Consider the following 24,629-nt stretch of genomic DNA (forward strand, 5'->3'; position numbering starts at 1 on the left):
GCACTAAATATTATGATAAATTACGGTCAAGTACGAAAAGATAAGTCGTGGCTAAATAAGAATAATACAGACTTGCACGCAGTGGGGGAGGGAAGTGTTTTTTTAATGCAAGATTGTGGCTTTATATGAGAAAAACACAAGCTGAAGCCGTCTATAAACAACCGACCAGGCAGTTTCACCTAAAAGTCGGATTTGTAGTATTTCTGGAACTTTCCATCATATCACATGATCTTCATCAGCATTTCATTCTTCTAATCACATGGATTGTGCCAAATCAAACCTCTTTTGAATCTCAAAATCTTCAAAAATGATATAATCATGGCTAAATAAGCAACAATCAAAGTTAAGGTTTGAAAAATAAAAGAATTAAGAAAAACTTTTAACATTCCCCCTAAAACAGCTTAGCTAATCTGCTTCATCAGGAAAGTGTGGGTGTAGTTTAACAAGTGTTAAGTATATAAACATAAGACACAAACCTGCAACACCACAGTTTGATTCAAATTCTTTAATTGAATCACCAGAAGAGACAAAAACATCTCTCCTGTTCTAACTTTGGCAGAAATGGGTGTTTGGATATAGGATCTGATTGCTCCAAAGGCTCATTGAGAAAATTCATCTCATCCACATTGACGTATCATTAATATCAGTTAGAATAACTTTAATTTCTATTTCTGTGCTACCTCTGTTGGCTGGTGGTTTCAAACTCAGCTTTGTGATCTCTTTGCGATTCAGATTTGTCTCTTGACTTCAGAGAAATATGAATATTTGCTTTCTTGTCCTCAGATTTACACCCCTCTTATGTAGCCTATGGCAAATATGAAGCCAAAGCTAGCAGCTAGACAACTTCGCTCAGTGAACAGTCTGTAACCGGGGAGAAACAGCTGGTCTGGTGTGCAGTCTAAAAGAGTAAAAATGGTGAAGAGTTGTTCTTAACACTTGTGGGGGATCTTTTTGCACACATTAAATCTTAAGGTTTTAATTGGAGAGCTGCTAGAAGGTAGAGCCAAACTAACTGTTTCACTGTTTCACCGTCTTTGTGCTGAATCTTCTCATCTGACTCTGACTGAGTGTTTTGCAAAATGTTGAACCACTCCTTTAATTTGACTGATCATGAACGAGACTTGATTCCGTGTTCAGGGGTTAACTTTTTGTTCAGGACAAAAAAAAACATTTGTCTACCCTCATAGTTAGTTTGCAACAAGCCTTCACCCCAACCCAGTCCCATCGCCACCATCCCCCACCTTGCATATACCTTCACCCCCCAGCCCCAGTCCTCCCGAACCCCTCTAAGTGGATACCCCACAGGAAGGGCTTCTCCAGGGGGGAAATGGGTCCCAGATGTCTGCCTTTGTGCCACTACGGGCTCCTCGGGAGGGATGGAGCAGTGGAAGGGATGGGTATGAGGGGAGGGGGAGGGCGTAGTGTGCTGTGTGCAAACATCAATAACAGCAGCCGGGGAGGGTGAAGAAACTCCCAGGGTGAAGGTGAGGAGGAATTTAATGATTGGTTCCTTTTGTTGGGCCAGTGTGGATTTCCAAACACATCACTTATGATTGGTCACACCGGTGCGCTCCTACCAGCGGAGTACGTCACTGCCGAGCTTCGACCTCTTGGTATATGACGGTAATTGAACTGACTGCATTATGAACTGTTTTTTTTCTTCTTCTTTTTTTCCGAACTTCAAAGTTTCAACACGACCAGTCTTCAGTGCCGTATTTCAGTCAGGACCAAACCATATGGCGCAGAGACAGAAATAGACAATACATCGGGTCTTTGATATTGAACTCCTCCGTGTGTGTGTGTGTGTGTGTGTGTGTGTGTGTGTGTAAGTCAATATATATTGATATATATCGATATGTGTATGATGTGTATGATCTATTTTCGGCTCCAGAGAGGGTTAATTATGACCCCCTTGGAAATAAAACGGAGAGGAGAGCAGGACCTGAGTGTTTAGTGAAACATTATGTCAAGACTCTGACAAGGAAATGAAATGTGCAACATCAATCAGCCTATGAGGACAGAGATCAAACGAGCCTCCACACTCCTGCATCTGGTTCTGTTTGGACAGCCTCACTTTTTTCCCCCCTTTCTCCCTCGCCTTTCTTCTCCTTTTCTTTTCCCCTTTTCCTATTCTTTTCCCATTCTCTCTCTCTTTCTTCTCCCCTTCTGTTCTTCTATGTGCCACGACATTCCTGTTGGACTACTCGCTTCGTTAGCTCATTTTTTCCGTGGCGGTGGCACACAGCCACGCTTTCGCTGAAAGGTAAGCGGCAGCTCCTGAGATTAGCCGCGGCAACAATGACTTTCCTGTCCCTCCACTGTCTCCACCAGAGCTCCCAATAAGCCCCATTAATAATACCACTTAATCCCGGAGCTGACTCGGCCTGTTATGTAAATACAAGCTCGTATAATTCAGTGTCTCTGTCCATGGCCTTGCTTTGATGGCCAGATGACTCTTTTTTTTTTTTTTGTTCTTTCAAGTTGATTGAACCCAACTGGGATCAAGCTACTTTCCGTTCAACGTCGCTCTCCGAATGAAATGTAAACCAGTGCAATCATGGGGCTCATCAAAACTCTTCTGAGCCGCTCCCCGCACATGCGGCCCTTCAAAATGCTGCCGCAATCACACCCAAATTGTCGGCTCGAAGCTGTCAAGCGGCTTGTAGGGGATGACATGAGATTCAGTGACAACCCATGAAATGTTTGTAAGTAAATAAAAAGCCAGTTTCGGGCAAAATGTCTCTCTGCGTCTTCGTACAGTAACGTCTCTCCGCAGTGATTTTAAACCGGTTTTGAACACAACAAAGATGTAATAACTAGTAACCAATAACAAAAACCTGTTTTAGAGGTATTGAAATATGAAGGGGTACCTGGTGTGCTGTCATCAAAAAGTACAACATTTCTTCAGCTCAGTTCCGCGGAAAACTCCCCACAAGATTTCTCTGCAGTGATGCACACATGAGTCACTGTGACGCATGAAGGTATAAGTGGACACGATGTTGGGAAACAGATTGGGATTCAGAGTCGGATTTACGCCAAAGACTTAGTCATTGGTTCAATTTGTAGGTTGTTCTACCTCGATGTGTCATCACAGGCTGAGAAAAAGATGAACCTGAGCTGCACGTTGTCATTTTCCCAATAGGAACCCGTGTCCGCTGTGTCATGACTACATACGCGTTGAAAATGTATTTTAAGTGGCTGCAGACCCAGATGGGGTTCGCGGCGTGGAGCTGTAACATATGTCGGATCTGCCTCGGGGCCATGGATGGCACAATTAGGTGCTCTCTCACCTCTGCAGGCTGAGGTCACTGGGCCACGGAGGTCAGGGGTTATTTAGGGTCCTGTCTGCGCTCCCTTCCTGATCCAACAGAGAAGAGGAGGACAGCTGATGTCAGCTGCGACGTTGAGGTGTTTATGCGCTGAGAGCTTTGTAAAACAAGCCCTGGTCAGGTGTTAAGAGGTTTTAGTAATTCATAGTACATCAGTGTTTCAGTTATCGTCTCAGGAAAAATAAAACTAATCTTGGGATTCTGTCCAGGATGCAGGCGCTCACAAACTCATATTTTCTCTCAGTTCTGCTTAAATCTGCCACGGCCAAACAGATTTATGAACAGTCGGCTTTTTTAAACTTTTTTATTTGCGGGACTTTACCATCTGTCATGGCGAAATTTATAATTTGTGCCATTTATAAACATAAGTTCCACATCATAAAGTGCATCATTTAACCCATAAATCCTGCCTGAGTCTTATAATCCTCAGTTTATTCATTGATTTGGTCGATTGTGACCCGAGGCTTAACAGATTTGGTCCGGTTATCAGCATGGTAAAGATCATGGCTGACAAACGTCAGTGTGAACTAGCGCTTGTTGGTTTTGAAGGAGAAAAAAACCCCAACGTTTATCACTACATCAGCACGTATGATTTGTGACATTTATGTTACACATTTCCTGTAAAATAAAAGGTTATAAGAATCTGTAATCATGAAACTACTTTAAGTATAGCCAGATCAACAAACTATAAAAGCAATTGATATTAAAGCTAATGCTGACGGCTGTTGGATATAAAAGGTTTAGACTGATTTCTGTCCTGACAATGAATTGATGAACAAGAATGCAGACACAAGGCTGCATGCAGACCGACGCTCCAGCACAAATCTGGAACCCATAAAGCCTCAGACATCTCTGCAACATTAGACACAGCCCTTCTTATTGGCTGAGAGCGCCATTTACCCCCTTACTCTATCGCCCGCCCAGCAAACGCTCTCTTCCTGCTTTCCTGCCTGTCCCAGGACGGACCTCGCCCTCTGGAAGTCCGGTGAGCCAATGAGAAGTGCCCGCAGGCTCTAGGTTAGCGCTTGGGTATAAAAGAGGTTGAGGTGGACCTGCCTGTCAGATGGTTTGTTGTTGTTCCGTCTGCCAGGTTGAGAGGGGAATGTGAAAGTGAGAAATTTAACAAGATAACCGGGAAACAGAGCAGCCAGCGCAACGTCCAATCAGATGGAGCTTCAGCAGCCGTAACTTTGTTTGACGGAGGGAAAGACTTTTGTTGCAAAAGCTTGTCAGTCTCAGGTTTGTTGAAGCTGTCGGCAGGGGTTTACAGTGAGAAAGAGCCGCGCAGCGTTCCGTCTTTGCCGTGGAGTGTGGAAAGCCATTGGTGGACGATACAATGAGAGAAGAGGTGTCCTGCACCAACTCCCCTGAAGGAGGGCTGGGGGCCAGCGAAGAGGAACTGGAGAGAGGATCGAAGAAGACCCTCCAAACAGGAAACCGAAAACGTTCCCCGTATCCCAAGAAGGACAGTCTCGCTCAGGCGGAGGAGAGCAGCACCGGCAGCCCCACCAGCCTGCTGCCGGCCGGCCCCAAGAGGGTGAAGAAAAGCCCCACGACAGTCGTGTCACTGGCCCCAACGTCGCTGGGCCCCAGGCCAGACCAGCCCTTCGAGGACCTCCACTCTCAGCGCGTCATAGCCAATGTGCGGGAGCGTCAACGCACTCAGTCCCTGAACGACGCCTTCGCCTCCCTACGCAAGATCATCCCCACGCTACCGTCAGACAAGCTGAGCAAGATCCAGATCCTGAAGCTGGCTTCGCGCTACATCGACTTCCTCTACCAGGTGCTGCAGAGCGATGAGATGGATGCCAAGCTGGCCAGCTGCAACTACCTGGCTCACGAAAGACTCAGCTATGCCTTCTCTGTCTGGAGGATGGAAGGGGCCTGGGCCATGTCCACCAGCCACTAGGACCCCCTCAAGCTTTTCTCCTAAACCCTTTCGTGTCCACATCTCCACCCCACCGCCTCTGTCTGTGTTTGCGCCCGTTTCCTGACCCCTGAACCTCTGATTCATGCCTTCTGGTCCGAACTGAATCCTTTCATCTCAAACCCTTGCATACGTTTCTCGTCTATGCTTCACTCCATTAACATCTGCTACATTCTCTAACATCCATAGATGTTAGACGTGTGCAACTAAAACCTCTCGCAGTTCGCCCTGCTCCTCTGCTTCGTTTCTTCTCCCCTGTCAGTCCCACAGTCCAGTCCAGTGCAACGAGATGCTCCACTGCAGCCCCTCAGGTATGGACACAACACACAAACACAGGTGGGCCTACATGCACAGACACACGGGAGAACATTAATAAAGAAATCACACATACAAACACGCACACATGCACATACATCTGTGTTCCCCACGTCCATCGGAAAAGAGATGTTTCATCTGAGCTAATATTTATTTTCTCTTTCAAAATAGCATTAGAAATAGTTCCACAGCATATTATTTCACATGAACCTTTCAGCTCAACAAATAAATTCGCATAAAGTGCTCAGCAAACAAAATAAGCCGGAATTAACAGCATCTACAAATGTGTGCTGCTCATGTTTTTAAAGAAATCTTGTTAGAAAAACAACAACAATAGATTAAAACCCAAACATAATGCATCCACACATTTTCTACATTTTGATTTTGATTTATGATTCATTGTGATAAATGCAAAGGTTTTCTCTGGGAGACTCCATCAAAGACCTAAAACCAAAGTAAATTTGTTTTGTGAGCACCTATAAAGTTCTGCAGGAAAAAAATAACTGTGAGTAATAATAAAATCTCCTTAGAAATTAATTTAGGAATTCAGCTGTTTTAAGATAGTGTGAACAAAACAATACGCCACAATATTGAATTATTTGGATTTCTCGCTTTTTTAATTCAAAGCACTCAAGAGACTATATTATAAAAACGTAAACCGATCAGATGTGCAACAGAAACTATTACAGTAAATTGAATAAAAATGTGAATAGGTTTGGTTCATACTTACACAGCTTCAGGTTATATTCAATCATTTGATGAAATTATTATTTTCAATTGCTCGCTGATAACAATAACTGCTAAATGTATTTGATCCTAAAGCACAACGTGCTGTTAATTGTTGGCTGATGTTTAGGTGTTTTTGTCGTTACATTAAACCTCATATATATGTTATGTTGCTCACATCAAAGTATTCAAATAAATCAAATGTTGGGTCTGTGTCATCATGTACAAAGGGAAGGACTGATTGTGGGAAGGATTCACAATCTCAGGAGACCTTTCTTATTAAATAGGAGCCATTTAAACATTATACCAAAAGTTTAAAAAAAAAAAAACTTAACTTACATGTAATAAATTGATTAGAATTTATCAAAAAATAAAAAAGAAGAAAATGTTTCACATGAAATTATAAAATTAAAATAAAATAAAATTGGAGAATGAGATACAATGCAATACATAATTTCAAAATCAGATCTGTAAAGTAGTTAAATATTTGCAAAAAAATCTGTAAATTCTGTCCAATGTGAATTCTCTTTCTATGAGCAAACCTCTCTGCCTACATGTCCACGAACCTTTAAGTCCTCGTGAATACACCGAGAATAAACATCTGTGTTTCCCCAAAAACACACAAACAACTCTATGAAAACAAAGATTTTCGTGAGACTGATGCTATGGCCACAATAAACAGCATTAATAGCAAGACTGTGGCACGATGAATGGAATAATAAAACATGACCAAAGGAGCACAGTTTTAAAAAAGAGGACTTATTAACTAAAATGAACTAACAGCACCTTATCGTGGTCGATCTAATCTCCCCTGCTCCAGTGTTTGACAGACCTCTGATGCACTTTTGACAAATGCTTTTCTCCAGAATCCGTCCGCTCGACTTCACACAGGGTCTGGCTTTTTTCAGCCATTTTAACAGACACCAGATTCCTGCACAGGTACAGCATGAAAGGAGGAAAAGAAAGGGAGAGTGAAAAAAAAAGAAGTGTAGACACATCACCCCCCCCCCCCCCCCCTCTCTCTCTCTTTTTCTCCCTCTCCCTACAGCCTTTCCCTCTCTCCTCGGGATCTTGTATCGTGCAATCAGGCCCCGTCGGGGCCCAGACAAGCAGGAACCTTTAGATTGGAAACAGTTGTGAGGTATTAGGAAGGTGTGTGTACCAGGGCTGGGGTCAGGCACATGGGCCTGTCAGCGCATGTGCATGTGTACTAGTGTGTATTTGTGCACGTGTTTTGTACTGGGCCCTTAATTAGCTTGTGTGTGTGTGTGTGTGTGTGTGTGTGTGTGTGTGTACGTGAACACATCTGTAGATTAGTAAACAGGACTACGCTCACAGTTGTTGTTCCTGTGATGTTATCTCGTTCGTCTCCTGGTTTGAGTTTTATAAGACTTCAGAGTTACATGTCTGCAGAGAAGGCAGTCAGGAAGTCCTTCAAAACATAAAACGACAGCGTACAAGATAAGCTTTGAATGCAAAGAGAGGGAACGCGAGGAGATATGACAATGTGCAGAGCAGAGTCTGTGTTGCTGTGCTGGAGAGAATGCACACTTTTAATCAGGTCAAGGGTAAACCCATCGCAAACAGACACACACATTGATCTGTGAACAGCCATATACATGATTACAAGCACACTATACACTGTGCAGGAATCACATGCACGCGCGAACACACACACACACACACACACACACACACACACACACACACACACACACACACACACACACACACACACACACACACACACACACACACACACACACACACACACACACACACACACACACCACCGCCGCCGCCGGCCATATGCACACTGCAGGTGTTCCACTCTACACCATTATAAAACCTCCAGCGGGCCTTTGCAGCAGACGTCGAGGGCTCCAGCCAGCACTGGGGATCTCGAGTCAAGGCCCCTGCACGTGGAGCCGAGTGTCCTTGAACGCAGCGCGGTAGTTATTACCGACCACTTTGTCTGCTCTGCCTGTTGTCAGCAGCTCCGCAGGGGCTAAAAATCAAGGCCTGGTGCTGAGCAGTACAATCAATTCTAGGAACTAGATGAGTTTAGAAAGAGTCAGGGAAACTTCAAAGACAGTGTGTGTGTGTGTGTGTGCGTGTGTGTGTTTGTGTGTGTGTGTGTGTGTGTGTTTCATTTTAACAGCATGCATTTGTGAGATTATTTGTACTATGCACATTCGGTCACTCACACATGAATATGCACAATTTGCTAAATATCAACAAAGTCGAAGGAGGAGTGGCAGCTTCTTTTAAAGTTTCTGTGATTTGAAAAACCCTGGTATTTAAAGGGCGGACAAAATAACTGAAACACTTGACAGCAAGTGTCTAATGTCATTATGTGTCATTATCATTTTTGAATTGAGTCACAGTGATTTAATTCGAGAGGTAATTTGTGAAGCTGTGATTGATGTTGATGAAGGGAGGATAGCAGTAAGTTGCTTCCTGTTATTTTTCCCAGCCAGCACAATTTTTTTTAAAAAGAAGAAGAAATGAGTGGATAATTGACTTTGCGTGGCTTCACACCATCAGTACACTTTGGGAAAAGAGCAAGTGTCCCTAATATTTTGTACTTTCAGTGTAGAAAAGCCCCAAAATATTTGTCCTTGATGTGCACACACGAACACGAGTGCACTGGGCAGCTGTGAATCTCTCTGACGAGCCTGGTTTTCGGACATGTGGGCGTCTGGTGAGAGGATTGTTTTGTTTGAGTTGGAAAAAATCAATACACTCATTTCTGTTTATAGAACAATCAAAATGTCTGTCCCTGCTCATTCCTCCACCGGAACCTCTGGCTCTGACTTGTCTGTTTGTCCGTGTGTGTGTGTGTGTGCGCGTGTGTGTGTTTTACAGTTTGGACTGATCTGTTGTTGGAAGCTCTTCTGTACATATCAAAGGTCTGGCTCTCACTCTGGACTGATTTGGTACCAGATGTACAGTCCTCCGCGGCTCATCTGCGTTTTCAAAAAGCCCCATCCAGAAGTTGTGGCTTCTGATAGTCATCTTTATTTTGGGAGTGCCAAACTGTGGGCTGAGTGCAGGTGGAAGTTTATATTTTTTGGCGTGTGTGTGCATGTGTGCGCGCGGGTGCGTATTTCACTGCTGCGCACATTTGTGCTCGTGCACGCACAGTATGTATGTGTTGGCCATTCTCAGACAGATGAGAGCCATGGAGCAATGACTTCTGGTTTGACACGTAGGCAACAAAAGGCCACACGACTGAAGTGCATCAGGGTCTGTCAAACATTCACACCAAAAGTTCAGAGTTATTTGCGATTTTTAAAATAAAAGATCGGCATCCAAGGCAGGAATGGCGGACTCTGCCTCAACCAATAGACACGATGCTGCAGAGCAGCTACTGACCATGTTTTTAAGAAATTCTTACTTATGGTGACTTTAAATGTTGTTTAAAAAGAATGCAGCAAAATCCAGCTTGCCCATTAAAGCCCCTTCCTGTCCATTAACACGTTCATGCTTTGGTGGCATAATGAAGGTCGTGTGATGGTCGTCACCCACAACACCCAGCACATTTCTGCTCGCTGGACTCGTCTCGGTCTTCCCTGTAGCACAGAGAGGCAGACGGTAATTAGAGAGAGCCGAGTGCGGTTTCGGATGAAATGTTTGCTTGTTAAAACCGGAGAAGTCGCAGTCGAGGAGCTGTGGGGCTCTTTTTCCACTTTCCGCTGAACACCGCGCGTGTTTGTACACAAGACGAGTTCTCACACTGACACGCGTCCCGTCATCTGACAAAGTTCACAGCTTTTTGCAGTTGACTCATCTGTGTTTCTCATCTCTGCAGAAAACCAACGGACGGAAAATTCTCGACGCTCGACGCAGAAATGTGTTCCCGCTTCAGCCCCTCAACCCCAGCCTCCCCTCCCCTTTGTCTTCAAAAGAACTCCTTTAACTCTTTCTCCGGACACCGAGATGTTTACTCGGCTACACCGAGTGTTTCTGAAACGCTGGTGGGGGGGACACCACGGTCCGGTCGAGCGCTGAACATTTTGAATGATGAAGACAAACAAACAGCTGGCCTGCGGTGACAATGGAACAAAATGGCTGCTGGTTCGAGTGCCTTGGGTAACACCGTGATAACCATCATCCAGCCCGACCTTCGCGTCGGATGACTCGCTGCCAAACAGACATTCAGATGACTAATGATAATGGCACAGTGATGGTTAGAGGGCGGTCACAGCCAATGAATGTTTACAGCTCAAATGCGAATAAGCTAATCGCTCTGGCTCTCAAAAGCCCCAAAGTCTTGTGGGAAAAAGAAAGAGCACGAGGAATCTGATGCAGATCTTCTCCTTTGCTGTGCCGTAGAAACTGGATAGCTTGCTGTGTGTTTTTTGACGGATGTTAAACGTGTCTGTTTGTGAATTTGGTGTATGCACACTGTATTACTTCAACTCTGCTCAAGCATTATACTTTAATACTTTGATGAAAACCACTGATCACAGTTCAGCCACCACTCGACGTCTTTGTTTTTTTACTTCAGTGTTTCTGTCGCTAGTGAGCATGGCAGAAAGTCGTACTTTTAAAATGCAAAATGAGTCTTTTGTCTGCCATTTCCTGCAGCTTTAAAATATCTTTGCAAACTTGCAGTGACTATTTTCAGTAGAACGATGTAAAAAAAGAAAGAAAATGTGCCACAGCATGAAGGATTCATTTATAACCACGAGCAGTCTAATTACTATTTGATCGTGCTTCTTTTGTATTGTCCTGCATTTTCTTTTGATCAACTCTTTTTTGTGTCAGCTCCTGAGGACAATAAATTTTTTCTCTGTATACAAGTGCAATATTTTGATAATCAAACGCATGAGTGCAATATTTTGATAATCAAACGCATGATACATTACATTGTCTGCAAATGTGAGAGGAAGCTGTGGAGAAGATTAACAAAGTTCAAATGAGCAGACCATAAGAAATAAACAACCTTATTCAAATCTATACAATTTACCTTTATTAAGGACTTTTTTTGCAAACAAAAATAGTAGAAAAGACATAAGTCAGACAAAAAAAACTAAATAAAGTCATTATGTACACTGTACAGAAAAAATTCTGATAAAACTGGACTTGACCTGCAGTTGTAATTAAGATCGAGTTTTGAGAAGTCCCCTTCTCAGGGGTTGGTCAACTTGATACTTCAAGGCACACGGGCTAATAATTTGGTCTCTACGTACACATGGGATTCAATTTGAAGATCAAATCAAAATAAGACAAAAGATAAGACATGAGATATGTCAGGTAGTTCTTCACAGGACTGCCCGACATGACACGATGTGGAGCTGAAACTGATCCATTTTGTCGCTTGCGCTCGCACGTTCTCACATTTTCATCAGATTGGTGAAGATCTGACGTGTATTCAGTTGCACACACGGTGCAACATAAAGAAAGAAAGAGAAAGAGCAAACGTACTGTATTAAAAAAAATTACCTATAGCACCGTCAAAATTGTGTTAGACATATAAAAAGCACTTCAAAGACAGAATCTAGATGCATAAATAAAAGTTTTTTTTTCTTTTTTTGCAGAAATGAATTTGTTTATATATCCGTCCTGTGCTTTTGGTGCTGTTCAACTGTTTGGATAGAAAAAGAAACAGAAACATTCACAAACTCTTCAAAGACTTTGAAGTTCTTTAAGCCATGCCAGTCCAGCGACGGCACATTGTTCTCATAAACTTCGGTTGCGCTTAACCTGTGTCCAATTGCACAGTGTGGCTATTCAACTGTCTCAGTGTTACTGCTCCATCCCAACTGCTACAATGTCCTTGTTTGGTCCGGGGAGCAAAAAAAAAACTAAACACTGACCATAAACAGAGCGGCGCCGCTACAAAGGCCCGCTCACTTCATCAGTGTGACGAAAAGGAATAAATGTGTCAATGAAATTTTACAAAAATACAGCAGGAATGCTCATCCACAGGAAGAAACACTGGTCCACCTGACGTGATCAGAGATCAGAGGCCCTCCGAGTCTGAGGGCAACGTAAGTGCACTTTGTGTGTGTGTGTGTGATTGTCATAAACTCCATGTATCAGTCAGAATCAACCTCCTGACAGTGAAGACATGACCTGCGTCGTCACACCGAGACAATCGTTTGAGTGGTCGAGCTGCGCTGAGGCATCGTTTCTGTCGTCGCGACGCGCGGCTAAAAGTCTGTTATAGAGCTATAACTTCCTCCCTGTGATATTGATACGCCATTGACTCGAGGTATTAGCTCTTCATGGGGACTCATGCCACCGATACAAACTGCCAAACTGTCGCTTTTATCTGTCTGCGAGCAATAATAATAACTGCAGCGATCTGAGTCCAGCTGCATGTGCTCGCCCCCACAGACCGACAAAGAAAAGGAAACAGATTTAAGAAAAAATGGGGACATACAAAACAATATGAAACATATGTATCTCAGACTTCACTGTAGCTTCACTCTGGATTACTGAATTCGTAAACATAAAAGAAAAAAAATCTCATACTGACATTCACAAAAATGTGTGTCATAGGTCAAATGAACTAATATTCAAATGAATTCAAAATATGAGCGAATGGGACTGTCGTTGTCCGTCTCCTCCATCTTGTCCAGTTCACATTAGAGAACGGTACAGTGCAAAACATTTAGAGAGGATATTTTCCTTCATTTGATCTTTGTCAGGTGCAGACAAAATGACATCATCATAATGGGACGCATTCTAAGTGCAGAAGATGTGTCTGCTCTCCGTCACAGGCACTTCCTGCAGGGACGACTCTTTCCGCTCGAGGTGATTGGGTGATTCAGTAAGCCCCACGTGACCTTTGCCACGGGCTTCAAGGTTACAAGAGTCTTTTTTTAGGGGGAGGGGGTTTAACAAGGTGAATGTTTAAAGTCACAGAGCTGTGTGTTCGTGTCACCTGCTCCAAATGCTACAGAACTGAACATCCTTCATTATTCTGCCTCAGGGCGTCTTCCTTTCCACTTTCCTCTTAGTTCAGTGTGTGACGTCTGCCGCAGGAAGAGCCTGCGGGGCCGTCACGGGAATATGAATGTTGTCCAGGAGTCAAGGTCGTTGTTGCTCTGAGTGTGTGTGTGTGTGTGTGTGTGTGTGTGTGTGTGTGTGTGTGTTTGAACCAGAATTGTCAGACTCCAGCCAGTAGTAATGCAGGTGGAGGAGTTTTTTGTGAGGCGATGAATACAGTGGTTGAACTGAGGAGGACATCTGGTTCCACTGATGGTCCAAATGCATAACTCTCTCTCTCTGTGTGCCTGTGTGCGTGTGTGTATGTATGTATGTGTGTGTGTATGTCCACTGAGACTTGGTTGTAGGCAGCTGTCAAGAGACTCTTTCTTCAGATAGAATCACCGTTCTCTGTCAGTTCTTCTGTCTGTTTCCTTAATAAACAAGAGAACGTTACATTATGATACATTAATTACATTATTGATTACAGTATTGCACATTTTCTAAAGCCGAAGACATAAAACACAACATCGTCTTTACCTGTCAGGCATGAGGGCTCCCATTGACAGCGAGGCGATGGCGCTGACAGCCTCGCTGTCCGAGTCTCGCCTCAGCCGTCGTCTCTGGGCCTGCAGGTAGGACAGACCCGCTGTGGCGCTGGAATCCTTCACACTGTGCCAGTACTCACCTGCGGGAGTCAAGGGGGTGGAGGAGAGGGGGAGGACACAGGAGAGAGGAAGATCAATGTCTTCAGTCATAGGTCTTGTTTTCATCCTGCATGGTTCCTTCAGGGAAAGTGCCTGCGCTGCATTAATAAAAAGCACTACTTGGTTGTTTGATCCAGCAGTTGCAGCCGTTTGATGTGAATAGAAGTATTGACTGTGATGTAAACAGCCCGTGGTCTGAATATCCATGTTGATAATTTCATATAACGTGAACTCAAATTCACTCTCTTCTCTTTGGCTTTCCCGGACCGAGTCCTGTGACACACGGTGGAAGTAAAAAAATCAATCAGTGTTTGGAAATGTGTTCATCTGAGCGTGTGTGTGTTCTTTCTATGCATGCAACTCACATATATTTCACCCGGGGACTAAATTATGGGCTTAACATTCTTGTGGCTTTGCAAATATTTTTAATTAATCTAATTTGGTTGGGATAACATTTGTGTGCAATCAGGAGGGGATGTTGCGAAGGTCGTGTGCCAGAGAAGTGTTTGAAGATAATTGGAGCCAGGGCGGCCTGTGCGTGTGTGAGTGAGTGAGTGAGTGAGTGTGTGTGTGTGTGTGCGCAGTGGTCTGTGTGTGGGACGGCTGGAGGGAGGGATGGGAGAAAGGGATGTAAAGGAGGAGAGATGGCCCGAGAGCAGGACTGATGAGGAGACAGAGGAGAGCTATCGTTGAGTGGAGAAATAAAGAGACTCAAGTTGTGAAGGTGAAATTATGAACCGCTTGATCAATCTTATCGACAAAAAAAAAGCTTTGATATAAAATAAAATGATACAATAAGCAAATTAGTTTAAATTTTAAATACAAAATATAAAAATCTCGTTCAAGGTAGTGGTCAGAGTTTTTTCCTCGTCAGGTGTAAGAATCGAGGATGTTTGTTGTGCAGGTTGTACAGAAGCACTGTGTGATTCTGGGCTGTATCAATAAAAACTAACTTGAAATCCTCCTGTGTACAAGTTGTTGAACACATTGATTATGAGCTGGAGCAACAGTAACAGGTGCAATTCTTTGATCTCATCTTCAAATAAAAACGTCAGCCAAAACCAAGGAGAAATAACAACTTGGCTGACACAAATCATTTCCTGGAAAAACATTTTTCCTGTTCAATTGTATTAAAAGTCGTTTATATATGTATTCACTTCAAACCAGCTGATGGAAATATATTAACATTTACTGTGGCGTGTATGTGAGCAACTAGTGCTGATAATGGAGGTGATAGTACAGGAGATATTGCTTCAAACACTATCAGTATATATCAGTATATATATATTTTTTCCCCCGGTTCAAACCATGTGATCGATGGACTATGTAGTGTCGAGGAGCCAGTGCTCACCCTGAACCTGGATGACTCTCTGCAGTGATTGGACAGCGTTTTCACAAGGCTTCTGGTCCAAGACGGACTGGGACAGTGGCTCCACCTGGGACACAACCCGGAATAAGTTAGTTAGAGGATCGAACAGACTATAATTATCTGCGAAGGCACACACTCAGATATATGTACGTCCCAAACACACACTCACCTCCATGCCCAACAAGGCGCTGACGCAGGCTTCAGAGGCGTCACAGATGGCTTTGAGGTCGTGTCCTCCCTCCAGAGCCAGCACCACCCGACCCCCAGCCAATGACATGAGCTGACGGGTGAGGAAGCCAAAACCTGCAAACAGACATGTACATGTGCGCACGCACGCACGCACGCACGCACGCACGCACGCACGCACGCACGCACGCACGCACGCACGCACGCACGCACGCACGCACGCACGCACACACACACACACACACACACACACACACACACACACACACACACACACACACACACACACACACACACACACACACACACACACACACACACACACACACACACACACACACACACACACACACACACACACACACACACACACACACACACACACACACACAAACGTTGAGCCACAGGTCGACTGGTCAGCAATTAAATGGGCAGTGAGCGATTTTGGAGAAGGTCTGTCTCTCTCTTTGTCGTTGTTGATTTTACTGCTCTGACCGGGCCTCAAACCCGTAGCCTCGGGAGAGACACACGCACTAACCACAAGGCCAAAAGCCCTAAGTCGTAGCGTTTGTCCCTAGCACTTCTCTGAAGGTGTCAGGGAGTGATGTTCACAAACTGCACACACAGTGTTGTGTGGTGCGGTTTGCAACATTTTTTTGTTTTTAAATATCCAGAGTCGGGGCTGCGGCGGAAAACAGGATTTTTTTTCAGCGCACACAGAACTGACAGCTAGGAAAAATTTGCTGATTTTTACATAAGGTGTAATAGTTTAAAATCGCTTACTGCCCCTTTAATCCTCAGATATGGACTCGTGAGAATAAAGGATTCCTTGAGCGCTGTTTACAGTTTGACACATTTTCCACAGCCACAAAGTTGTTTTTCTTTAACAGGCTGTTGTGGTGATTCCTGCCATGCAGATGCTATTCAGTTCTACTCATAAAAGTACTCATCCTTTATGATAAAACATAATCAATAGGATTTATGACGCAAAGATCTAATCTACATTTAAGGGCTAAAAAGATGTTACCCAAAACAAAACCTATATCAAATCAGCCCACTAAACAAGGTTTTCCGGTGTGTTTGACACAATGTCTGACATCTATACATGAGAATGTTCTGCTGTGAGAAGAGTTTCTCCACCCAAAATTAGCCCGTGAGGATTAACCAAGCTTTCGGATTTTGCAATTTGTCCCATTCATTAGTTGGAGCGTTCATTAACACGTTTTTCAAAAAAATCCATACGTCAAGAAGAAAAGTATAAATGTAGATAATTCTCAGAACTAATTAGATTAATCAGAATCATAAACGCAGTACAGAAGAGTACAAATGCACAAACAGAATATACAAAAAAAAGGTTTGACTGACCGGATATTTCACTTTTTTGTAGAATAATCTAATAACACCTTTCTGTGTTAATGTGTTATGTGTAAGACTCTGTTAATGTGAGTGAATGCTGTATGTGAATGAGGGGCTGGCCGAGCCTTACACTTGGCTGTGACCTTGTAGCCTCCCAGTGACGGCGAATGTCCTTCGACAGCGTCGAAGCCAGACGAGACCAGCACCACATCAGGGGAAAACTCGTGGGCAACGGGCATCACCACAGCTCTGGGGAGGAAGAGAGGAAACGACACGCTCTAAACCAAAGGCTGCGTGTGATCTACGTTCATTCGAGCCCTGTGGCCGAGGACATTACAGGAGATGTGTTTACAACAGGTGTTCGTGATTTGTGAACACAATATAATAATGTGAGGCGAGGAAGTCATTGTGCAATTGGTTTAACATCGGAATAGACTGAGAAAGATTAATATGATAATAATAGTTATAATGATTGCAATTAACAGGATTCTAAGTTGCTGGTAAAGTAAAAAAAAAACATCAAGGTGAAATCATTGCATAGTTTCAGGTGATTGATTTGCGACTGGAACACATGTACATTGCAGGACTTTTTTTTCTGGATTGTTAACTGCAAACATTTACTTCATTGTTAAACTCCCTCCATTTGAAAATGATGAAAGATAAATTATCAAAGGCCACGTTCCAAGTGCTTGATCTCCGTTCTTGATCCGTTCCTGGTAAGTAGCCAAGAAGAGAAGGTGGGGTTGCTCCCAGGTGTGAACGTGTGCAACTGTTTAAATGTGAAGCACAGCACTGCTGAAGGAAAAAAAGAGGCCACGCACCAGAGCTCTGAAAGTCTTTCCTGGAACAAAGACTTTGACACAACTTTAGGTAGGTGGCTGACACTGGAGAGTTTGGTTTTTTGCAAATGACACAAGCAGATAAAAATGAGACCCTTTACATATCTGGGCTGTGATGCCCACATACTGTACACTCTACTTAGAGTTGACCACGTTCCTCGCTTCTACGCTCTGCTCCTCACTTCCTCTCCTCTCCTGCTGCCAGTTATTTAGCAAGAGCGCATGGCCCATGCCGCGTTTGATTCTCTCTCTCTCTCTCAGCGGCAGTTCAAAGGCGCTTGTGTGTGTCTGGTTCCTATTAGGAGCTCGTCCCTCTTCTCACGTCACTGACAGCCAGCCATCTGGGATCCATTGGGCCTAATTACGCCGCCTTTGGATTCCCTAACAATGCACCCCCCACTTCTTCTCCTCTCCTCTGCTGTATTCTCCTCTCCTCCATAGTCTGTCATTTGTCAGTAGCCACCTAGAAGTGCACATGAAAATATGTGCATGCGCCCGAACCATGCAACACACAGGCCAAAACAGATACATATGCACCCTCTTCCTTTTGAAACTGGATGTGTGCTGCGCTACCGGTGATTACGCCGACTTTAAATTCTGACCACCTTAGTAATCCTCAAAACACACATGTACACACGCACTACGTCAGCTGAGCTTTGTCTTGATTGTACTACAGTACCACCGCCGCGCTCAACCACAATATTTCCCCCCGTCACTAACACACCCAAACGCAGAGACACACATCATCGACAGCCGCACTCGTCCTGGCTGGTTCTTCTGTTCCATCCCGGGGAGAAACACAGTCTGGAACGCTTGGTCGTCTAAATCATGTACTCCGATTGAATTACAGAGCTGGCACCATGACTAGATACTTAACTGCATAAACATGAATTCATGATGCGTCAAATTTTGCCCGTATAGCTGGTTGTGCATTCATTCGCACCAGAGTGGCGGCAGCTTTTACTGAAAATGTATTCAAAATTTGCATAGCGCGTGTTTTCAATAGAAATACTTTTTCGTGCTCTGTCACGTATTTTGCTTCTTAAAAAAAATGTCATCCTTTATTCTTTAGTTGACAGTGGCAGTAAACAGGGGGTTGTTTCGCATGAGAACATATGACAAAGGTCATTGGCCGGAAATGCACCATGGACATCACAGCTCCATGGTATGTGCCTCAAACCACCGGACCACCAGGACACACCACCACAGAGCTTTGATACGGGGAAACGTTCCTAGGAGCAACACACAATATAGTGTGTTACTCTATACTATAGTGTGGTTAAACTGAGGAAGTTTTACACATGAAAACACTTGCCATTTCCCAAACTGGATGAAAAATACCAAAACCAGACGCCTGCTCAGGAAAGGACCAGTTGTCTCTTAATTAGCATCCAGGGCTCCAGTAAACACTGGACTTAGTGTTTCCGAGCCCGTCTATGGATTTTACCAGTTCGGGTTAGCTCATTAGCATCTTTCCTTTGACGAGGGGCCCACCCACTGTGTGTGCTGCACGCAGCACATGAAGAGCTCACATACGGTTTGATCATCTGGTGGCGGCCGGTTTTGCGGACAAACGCAAAGTCCATTACAGTGCAGAGCAGAACGAAACCAAATTCATTCAAGGAGAATTTGATTGAATGAAAGTGCGGCAAAGGTGTGTTTCAGAAACACACTGGTGTGTGTGTGTTTTTGTTTTTAGTTTTAGGGTTATTGCTTTCGTCATTGAAATATTTTGCCAAACAGCTTTGATATAAAGCTGTTTGATTTTACACCTACTTCTGTCGACCATATTTCAGGAATCAGGTATGAAAACTGTTCGCGGTGTTGAACAAGTTCCAATACAGAGTGTCAAAAGTACGCAAAACCTTAGTGTTGTATTCCAGTGCAGATGGGAAGTTGAGGCGTCCAAAATTTGAGAATGGGCTTAAACCAGAAGGAGAAAAAATAATGGCTTACAACTAATTTTCCTATTCATCATGAAAATAATATGCTTTCTGTCTTTTCATGACCAGGCTCTTTTCTTTTGTTTATTTCAAATCTTCCGATTGTATTATCGGCTCTGGCCTGACAGAATCAGTGTACTTCAATCTAAACATTGGTTGGATTTGAAATTTGAACAGGTTTACTGGGTGCAGTTGTGTTTTCTTAATTGTGTACACATTTTTTCAAGTTCAAGGCGAGCAACGCAACGCAATGCAGCAAAACAGTCAGCACCTTACTGCATCAGCAACAGACAAACGCTTGTCATGGAAAGGATCATTTTCAAGCTGCAGACACATCACCCATCCTGAAAACTATCTATATTTAATTTGTAGCAAATGTGCTTGAACATGCTGACATATGAAAGGAACATGACAAATTGAGGGCAGCTCAGTAAAATCTTTACCTGAATGCAGCCAGGTACTCAGCGTCTCCCATGGGAGGGTTCAATCCTCCCGTCCATCCTACGTTCACATTGAAGCCTTCACCTGCACCTGCACCCACCTGGATGGTTGGAGAGAGGGAGAGAGAGAGAGAGGGGGGGGGGGGGGGGGGGGGGGGGGGGGGGAGAGAGCAAGAGAGAAAACAAAACAGTCTCTGTGAATGTGAAAAAGAGTTAACGATGAGAGTTGAGAAACTATGCAATGATGACAGATTTGTGTCAAATGTTCACAAACTCAGCATGGCTGTTGCAAAACTTTGTATTGCAGCATTTGAGCAAACGTGACTGCATCTATTTAAGGCAACACCAGGGAGTGATTATGATTCCATAATGTAAGACGGATGGCTATTAATTCAACCCCCCTGTCCCTCAATTTTGATTTTGATACAATTTGTCAAAAGGCCTTATAAATCACTCGGAGCCACAACAGAACTGCACCCATTTATGGTTCCAAAGCTTTAAGCTACAGATATACAGGAAAATATTTCACACTTGGCAACTGCTGCCTGAATATACAGTACACTGTATATTGTACAATGTCCAATTTATATTAAAAATGCATGCATTTGTATATAAATATGATTATACTGTACAGTGCGTATGCAGAAGTAAAGATAGTTTTGTATATACCACATCATGTAAAACTAAATTGCCGTACCTCTTTATTATATTGATTTACATGCACACTTTAAAATATCCTGTATATGATTTCAGATTTTTGCTGTACTTTGACTGGTGTCTACTCTGAAAAATGCCACGCAGAGTGGATGGAGCTCCTCACAGTTTGACCTCACACACTTGGGGCAGAGTTAACTGAGGCCCGGTTCTTGGAAAGAAGGTCTGAGGATTCCTGCCTCTCTCTTTGTAGTCCTGCTAGCAGCCATTTAGCTGTTCTCTAAGCCCTTCGCCATCAGTCAATGTGTCAGTTTGAGGGGAGAAGGAGGAGGTTGATTGACACGCTCTTGGCAGCAAGGCGTGGTAATTTCCTTTGTGTGTGTGTGTGTGTGTGTGTGTGTGTGTGTGTGTGTGTGTGTGTGTGTGTGTGTATGGGTGTGAGAGGATGTTTGAAAGTGAAAGAATGCTGATGAGCATCGCAGAGAGTCTGTCTCCATTCTTCTCTCAGTGGACGGGATGTTCACAGGGCAAACGAAAAACACATGAGGCCTCCTGTCCTCTGCCAACTGGTAATGTACCCGCATGCACGTACACACACACGCACGCACACGCGTACACACACGCACGCACGCACGCACGCACGCACGCACACACAATTCTTGCTATTGCTCCAAGTCTCTTGCGCTGCTCTGTCCTCCTCCTCTCTTTCATGTTTTGAGAGTTGCTGGACTGGATTAGGCCTCCGCTGGTTTCTGTGTGGTACTCGGCGCTCACTGTTATAGCTATGACATCACGCCCCTACCCCATGGTGTGTTATATACCTACACGGGGGACAGCGAGACTCCAGAGGTTTACCACACAGCTCAACAGAGGTTGAGGAGCCACTTAAAGCAAAGCCACATCCAAGCCGGCAGAACGTTTTATTTACCGTCCCTCATCAGGGGATTTTATGGGAAAACATTGACTATTTCATCCTCATTATTGTTGGGGGAGGATGGGAGAGTACGAGGAAGGGATCTGGGGGATTCAATGGGTGGTTAACACCACCATGGGTTGGGGTCAATCCATCTGACTGAGGATAGTCATCACACTTGGTTTCTGGTAGGACCGCAGGCAGAATTCATTGGCATCTCAATTTCCTGTATGCAAACATAGGCATGCACTTCAACTGTACACATCCTGTTATGAAGTTCTAACATCCAACGCCATGACATTTTTCAAATAAAACAGTGGCATCTGCTCTTTCCACTTTGGATATACACACTTTTAGCATTTCAAAATTTCATGTTGAATAGATCAAAAAGTTTTCTTGCAAACGAGGACAATGCAAGAGTGACAGTGAACATGCAAACGTGATATTCCAAATTATATTTAAAAATGATTTACAGTATCAAATTTTCAGATTAAGCTGAGGAGAAGCACTTTGACTTCAGATGTATAATGTAACCAGCTCAAATTACAGGATCACGTTTCTAGATTCCAGTGGTTTATGTAAAATATGTTTGTTCTATCCATGAAAACTCTGACTGGTCTGAGGCTAAATAAGAGGTAAAATGTTTTAATCCTCAACCCCTGTACAGTATCCTTATGAATACATTTAGATCACAACTGGGGCTTTAAATCATGTAGATCATTTCTGGATTTATTGTCACAATCATTCTCCCTGTTTTGACAAGTAAATGATAAGTACAGGGCTCCTGAGCTGCCTAATGTCCTGGTGGAATCACTTATTTACCAAATATTTCTATCTATGCCAACATGTCCATCTTCACAATGGAAATGGGCGGTAAATTAAATAACTCTGTATGTTTAAGAGTCAAAATAAAATCAGCCTGTGTCATCTGTCCAGAATCAACTCTACAAAGAGAACTTGTTGTATAAGTTACTCATGTGTTGTCCTTAAGTTATTGTGTTCACAAGAATCTAGGTACACGCAGATGCACACAAACATCACTATGACAACACAAACAAATGCAGAAAAACAAAAGTCAGCACTGCTGTGGAGGACTGTTTCGTAACTACCTCACTGGGATGTCCACTACCGGGAAAGAAGTTGCCATCGTCATAGCGATGTAGAGAGATGTACAGCACGCTGGGGTCGTTATAGAAAGCTTCCTGGGTGCCGTTGCCATGGTGAACATCCTGGACAATTGTTGGATGACAGATTAATAAAACAAGTACAGCTTTTCCGTGTCAGTAGCAAATGTGTTTTAATCTTGAAGTTTTTTGAACGAAGCAGGTAGTAATTAGTGTTTGATGCAGTAATATGTCCGAGAACAGTGTGTGTAAAGACATGTTGCAGGCCTATATGCACACACACGTGGTAAACAGAGACCCCCACCTGGCTACGGATCAATATCTCCATGTGTGTGTGGGCTTGTGTTCATATCACTGTGTGTGAATCTGTTTCTACTCTATGGATATGTGACAGATCAGATCACACATGGAGGCCAGAGATAACAGCATCTAAATTAACTAAATAATAAATAGCAGTGCTACTGTACAGGGATGCTGTGCTTCTGGGACGATGTTCGTGTCTACGATACAATTGTGTGCTTGCGCATATGTATTTATTTCCATCCATGTGCAGACCAGTGATGCCGGTCCTGCGGCGGGTTCTTACCCAGTCCACGATGAGGATCTTGCTTACGTTGAGTTTGTGTTGGAGCTGCTTGGCAGCAATGGCCACGGAGTTGAAGAAACAGAAGCCCCTGTGGACAAGCGGGCAGGAAGGAAGGAAGGAAGGCAGCCACATGTGATTATCAGGACATCTTCACTTAATTAATATCATAAATTCACCATGTGAACCTTAGGAACCTCTAAGACATGTCTCCAGTTATCTGGCGTCATGTGGTGGCTATTCAATCCAGGTTATGACAGTCACAGACTCCCATGTGCAAGTCAAAGAGGGAAACTCCTGCCACGTAAACATTTACTTCAAAGATTTGAGAAATGGGGATGTTTCATTTCAACGTGTTTTGTATTTCTCACACTGCTGACAAACACAAAAAACATCACATTACAACATTATGCTGGGTATAAAATTCTACACTCATGAGGAATGCAGAAACCGCAAACAGAAAACCAATCTCATCTTAAAACTCACTTCGCACTCCAATTGATAACACAGTGTGAATTGCTGGCAGGATGTGCGTGATGATTTCAGAGAAATGAACTCACAACTTGGCACAGCAGTTCACTTGACATGAATTGTCTACAGCGAAGGTATGCAAAAAAGTGTTGACGTATGAAAAACAATGGAGGAATGTTGGAAGTGGCTGTGTCAGCACGGGTCGTAAACTGTGTGAGTGTGTGTGGACAGTATATCATAGATGCTTCTCAAACTGTGCTTATCAAAATAAAAAATAAAAAGTCATTATCATCCCATAAATAACCAGTGTCAAGCACTGCTGACACACACAGTCCCAGCTGAGTGTGGTTACTTGGCTAATGGCTCCTATCAAAGGCCGACACAAATCCATGCATACAAGTGCACGCAAGTGCACGCAAGTGCGCGCGCGCGCACACACACACACACACACACACACACACACACACACACACACACACACACACACACACACACACACACACACACACACACACACACACACACACACACACACACACACACACACACACTACGACAGAATAACACAGAGACATAAGCGCCCACTAACTCTCCCTCTTGCTTAGAAGTGTAGCTGATCCGTAATAAATCCTTTGAAACACTTTGTAGAGACTTCCTGGCTCTGAGTGGTCCGTGTCCGTGTGTGTGTGTGTGTGTGTGCACGCGCATGTTGTTGTACTTACTGAGGGGAGGACTGTGTTGCATGGTGTCCAGGGGGCCTCACAACTGCAAAGCCATTCTGCGAGAGAAGGGCAAAAAATCCTCA

At 43.8% G+C, this 24,629-nt stretch overlaps 2 protein-coding genes across 8 annotated transcripts in view; one reads left to right on the forward strand and one right to left on the reverse strand.

Annotated features, from left to right (window-relative positions):
- Positions 1-4,381: 4,381 nt before the first annotated feature.
- LOC118308732 (twist-related protein 2-like) lies at positions 4,382-11,111 on the forward strand. Its single transcript, XM_035630014.2, has 2 exons — positions 4,382-5,567; positions 10,112-11,111. The coding sequence occupies exon 1, from the start codon at positions 4,666-4,668 to the stop codon at positions 5,236-5,238; it is 573 nt and encodes a 190-aa protein (XP_035485907.1). The 5' UTR covers positions 4,382-4,665; the 3' UTR covers positions 5,239-5,567; positions 10,112-11,111.
- A 141-nt stretch (positions 11,112-11,252) lies between these two features.
- The window catches only part of LOC118308730 (histone deacetylase 7), a 39,109-nt gene continuing 25,732 nt past the window's right edge, over positions 11,253-24,629 (reverse strand). For 5 of the 7 annotated variants that reach the window (XM_035630005.2, XM_047332575.1, XM_035630006.2 and 2 more), the window contains 9 exons: positions 24,547-24,602; positions 23,357-23,444; positions 22,756-22,875; positions 20,083-20,180; positions 16,988-17,106; positions 15,485-15,618; positions 15,298-15,382; positions 13,780-14,044; positions 11,253-13,673 (listed from right to left, as the gene is read on the reverse strand). In XM_035630005.2, coding sequence (XP_035485898.2) covers positions 13,631-13,673; positions 13,780-14,044; positions 15,298-15,382; positions 15,485-15,618; positions 16,988-17,106; positions 20,083-20,180; positions 22,756-22,875; positions 23,357-23,444; positions 24,547-24,602 — 1,008 coding nt within the window. In that variant the 3' untranslated portion in view covers positions 11,253-13,630. Of the gene's footprint in view, positions 13,674-13,779; positions 14,045-15,297; positions 15,383-15,484; positions 15,619-16,987; positions 17,107-20,082; positions 20,181-20,239; positions 21,873-22,755; positions 22,876-23,356; positions 23,445-24,546; positions 24,603-24,629 lie in introns of those variants that run through there. The other 2 variants (XM_047332576.1, XM_047332577.1) reach the window with 2 other exon arrangements.

This window comes from Scophthalmus maximus, chromosome 6 (genome assembly GCF_022379125.1).
Source record: "Scophthalmus maximus strain ysfricsl-2021 chromosome 6, ASM2237912v1, whole genome shotgun sequence".
Lineage (NCBI taxonomy): Eukaryota > Metazoa > Chordata > Actinopteri > Pleuronectiformes > Scophthalmidae > Scophthalmus > Scophthalmus maximus.

Excerpts from the sequence above, each read along its gene's own strand:
- LOC118308732 (XM_035630014.2), top strand. The coding sequence starts at position 4,666 with ATGAGAGAAGAGGTGTCCTGCACCAACTCCCCTGAAGGAGGGCTGGGG.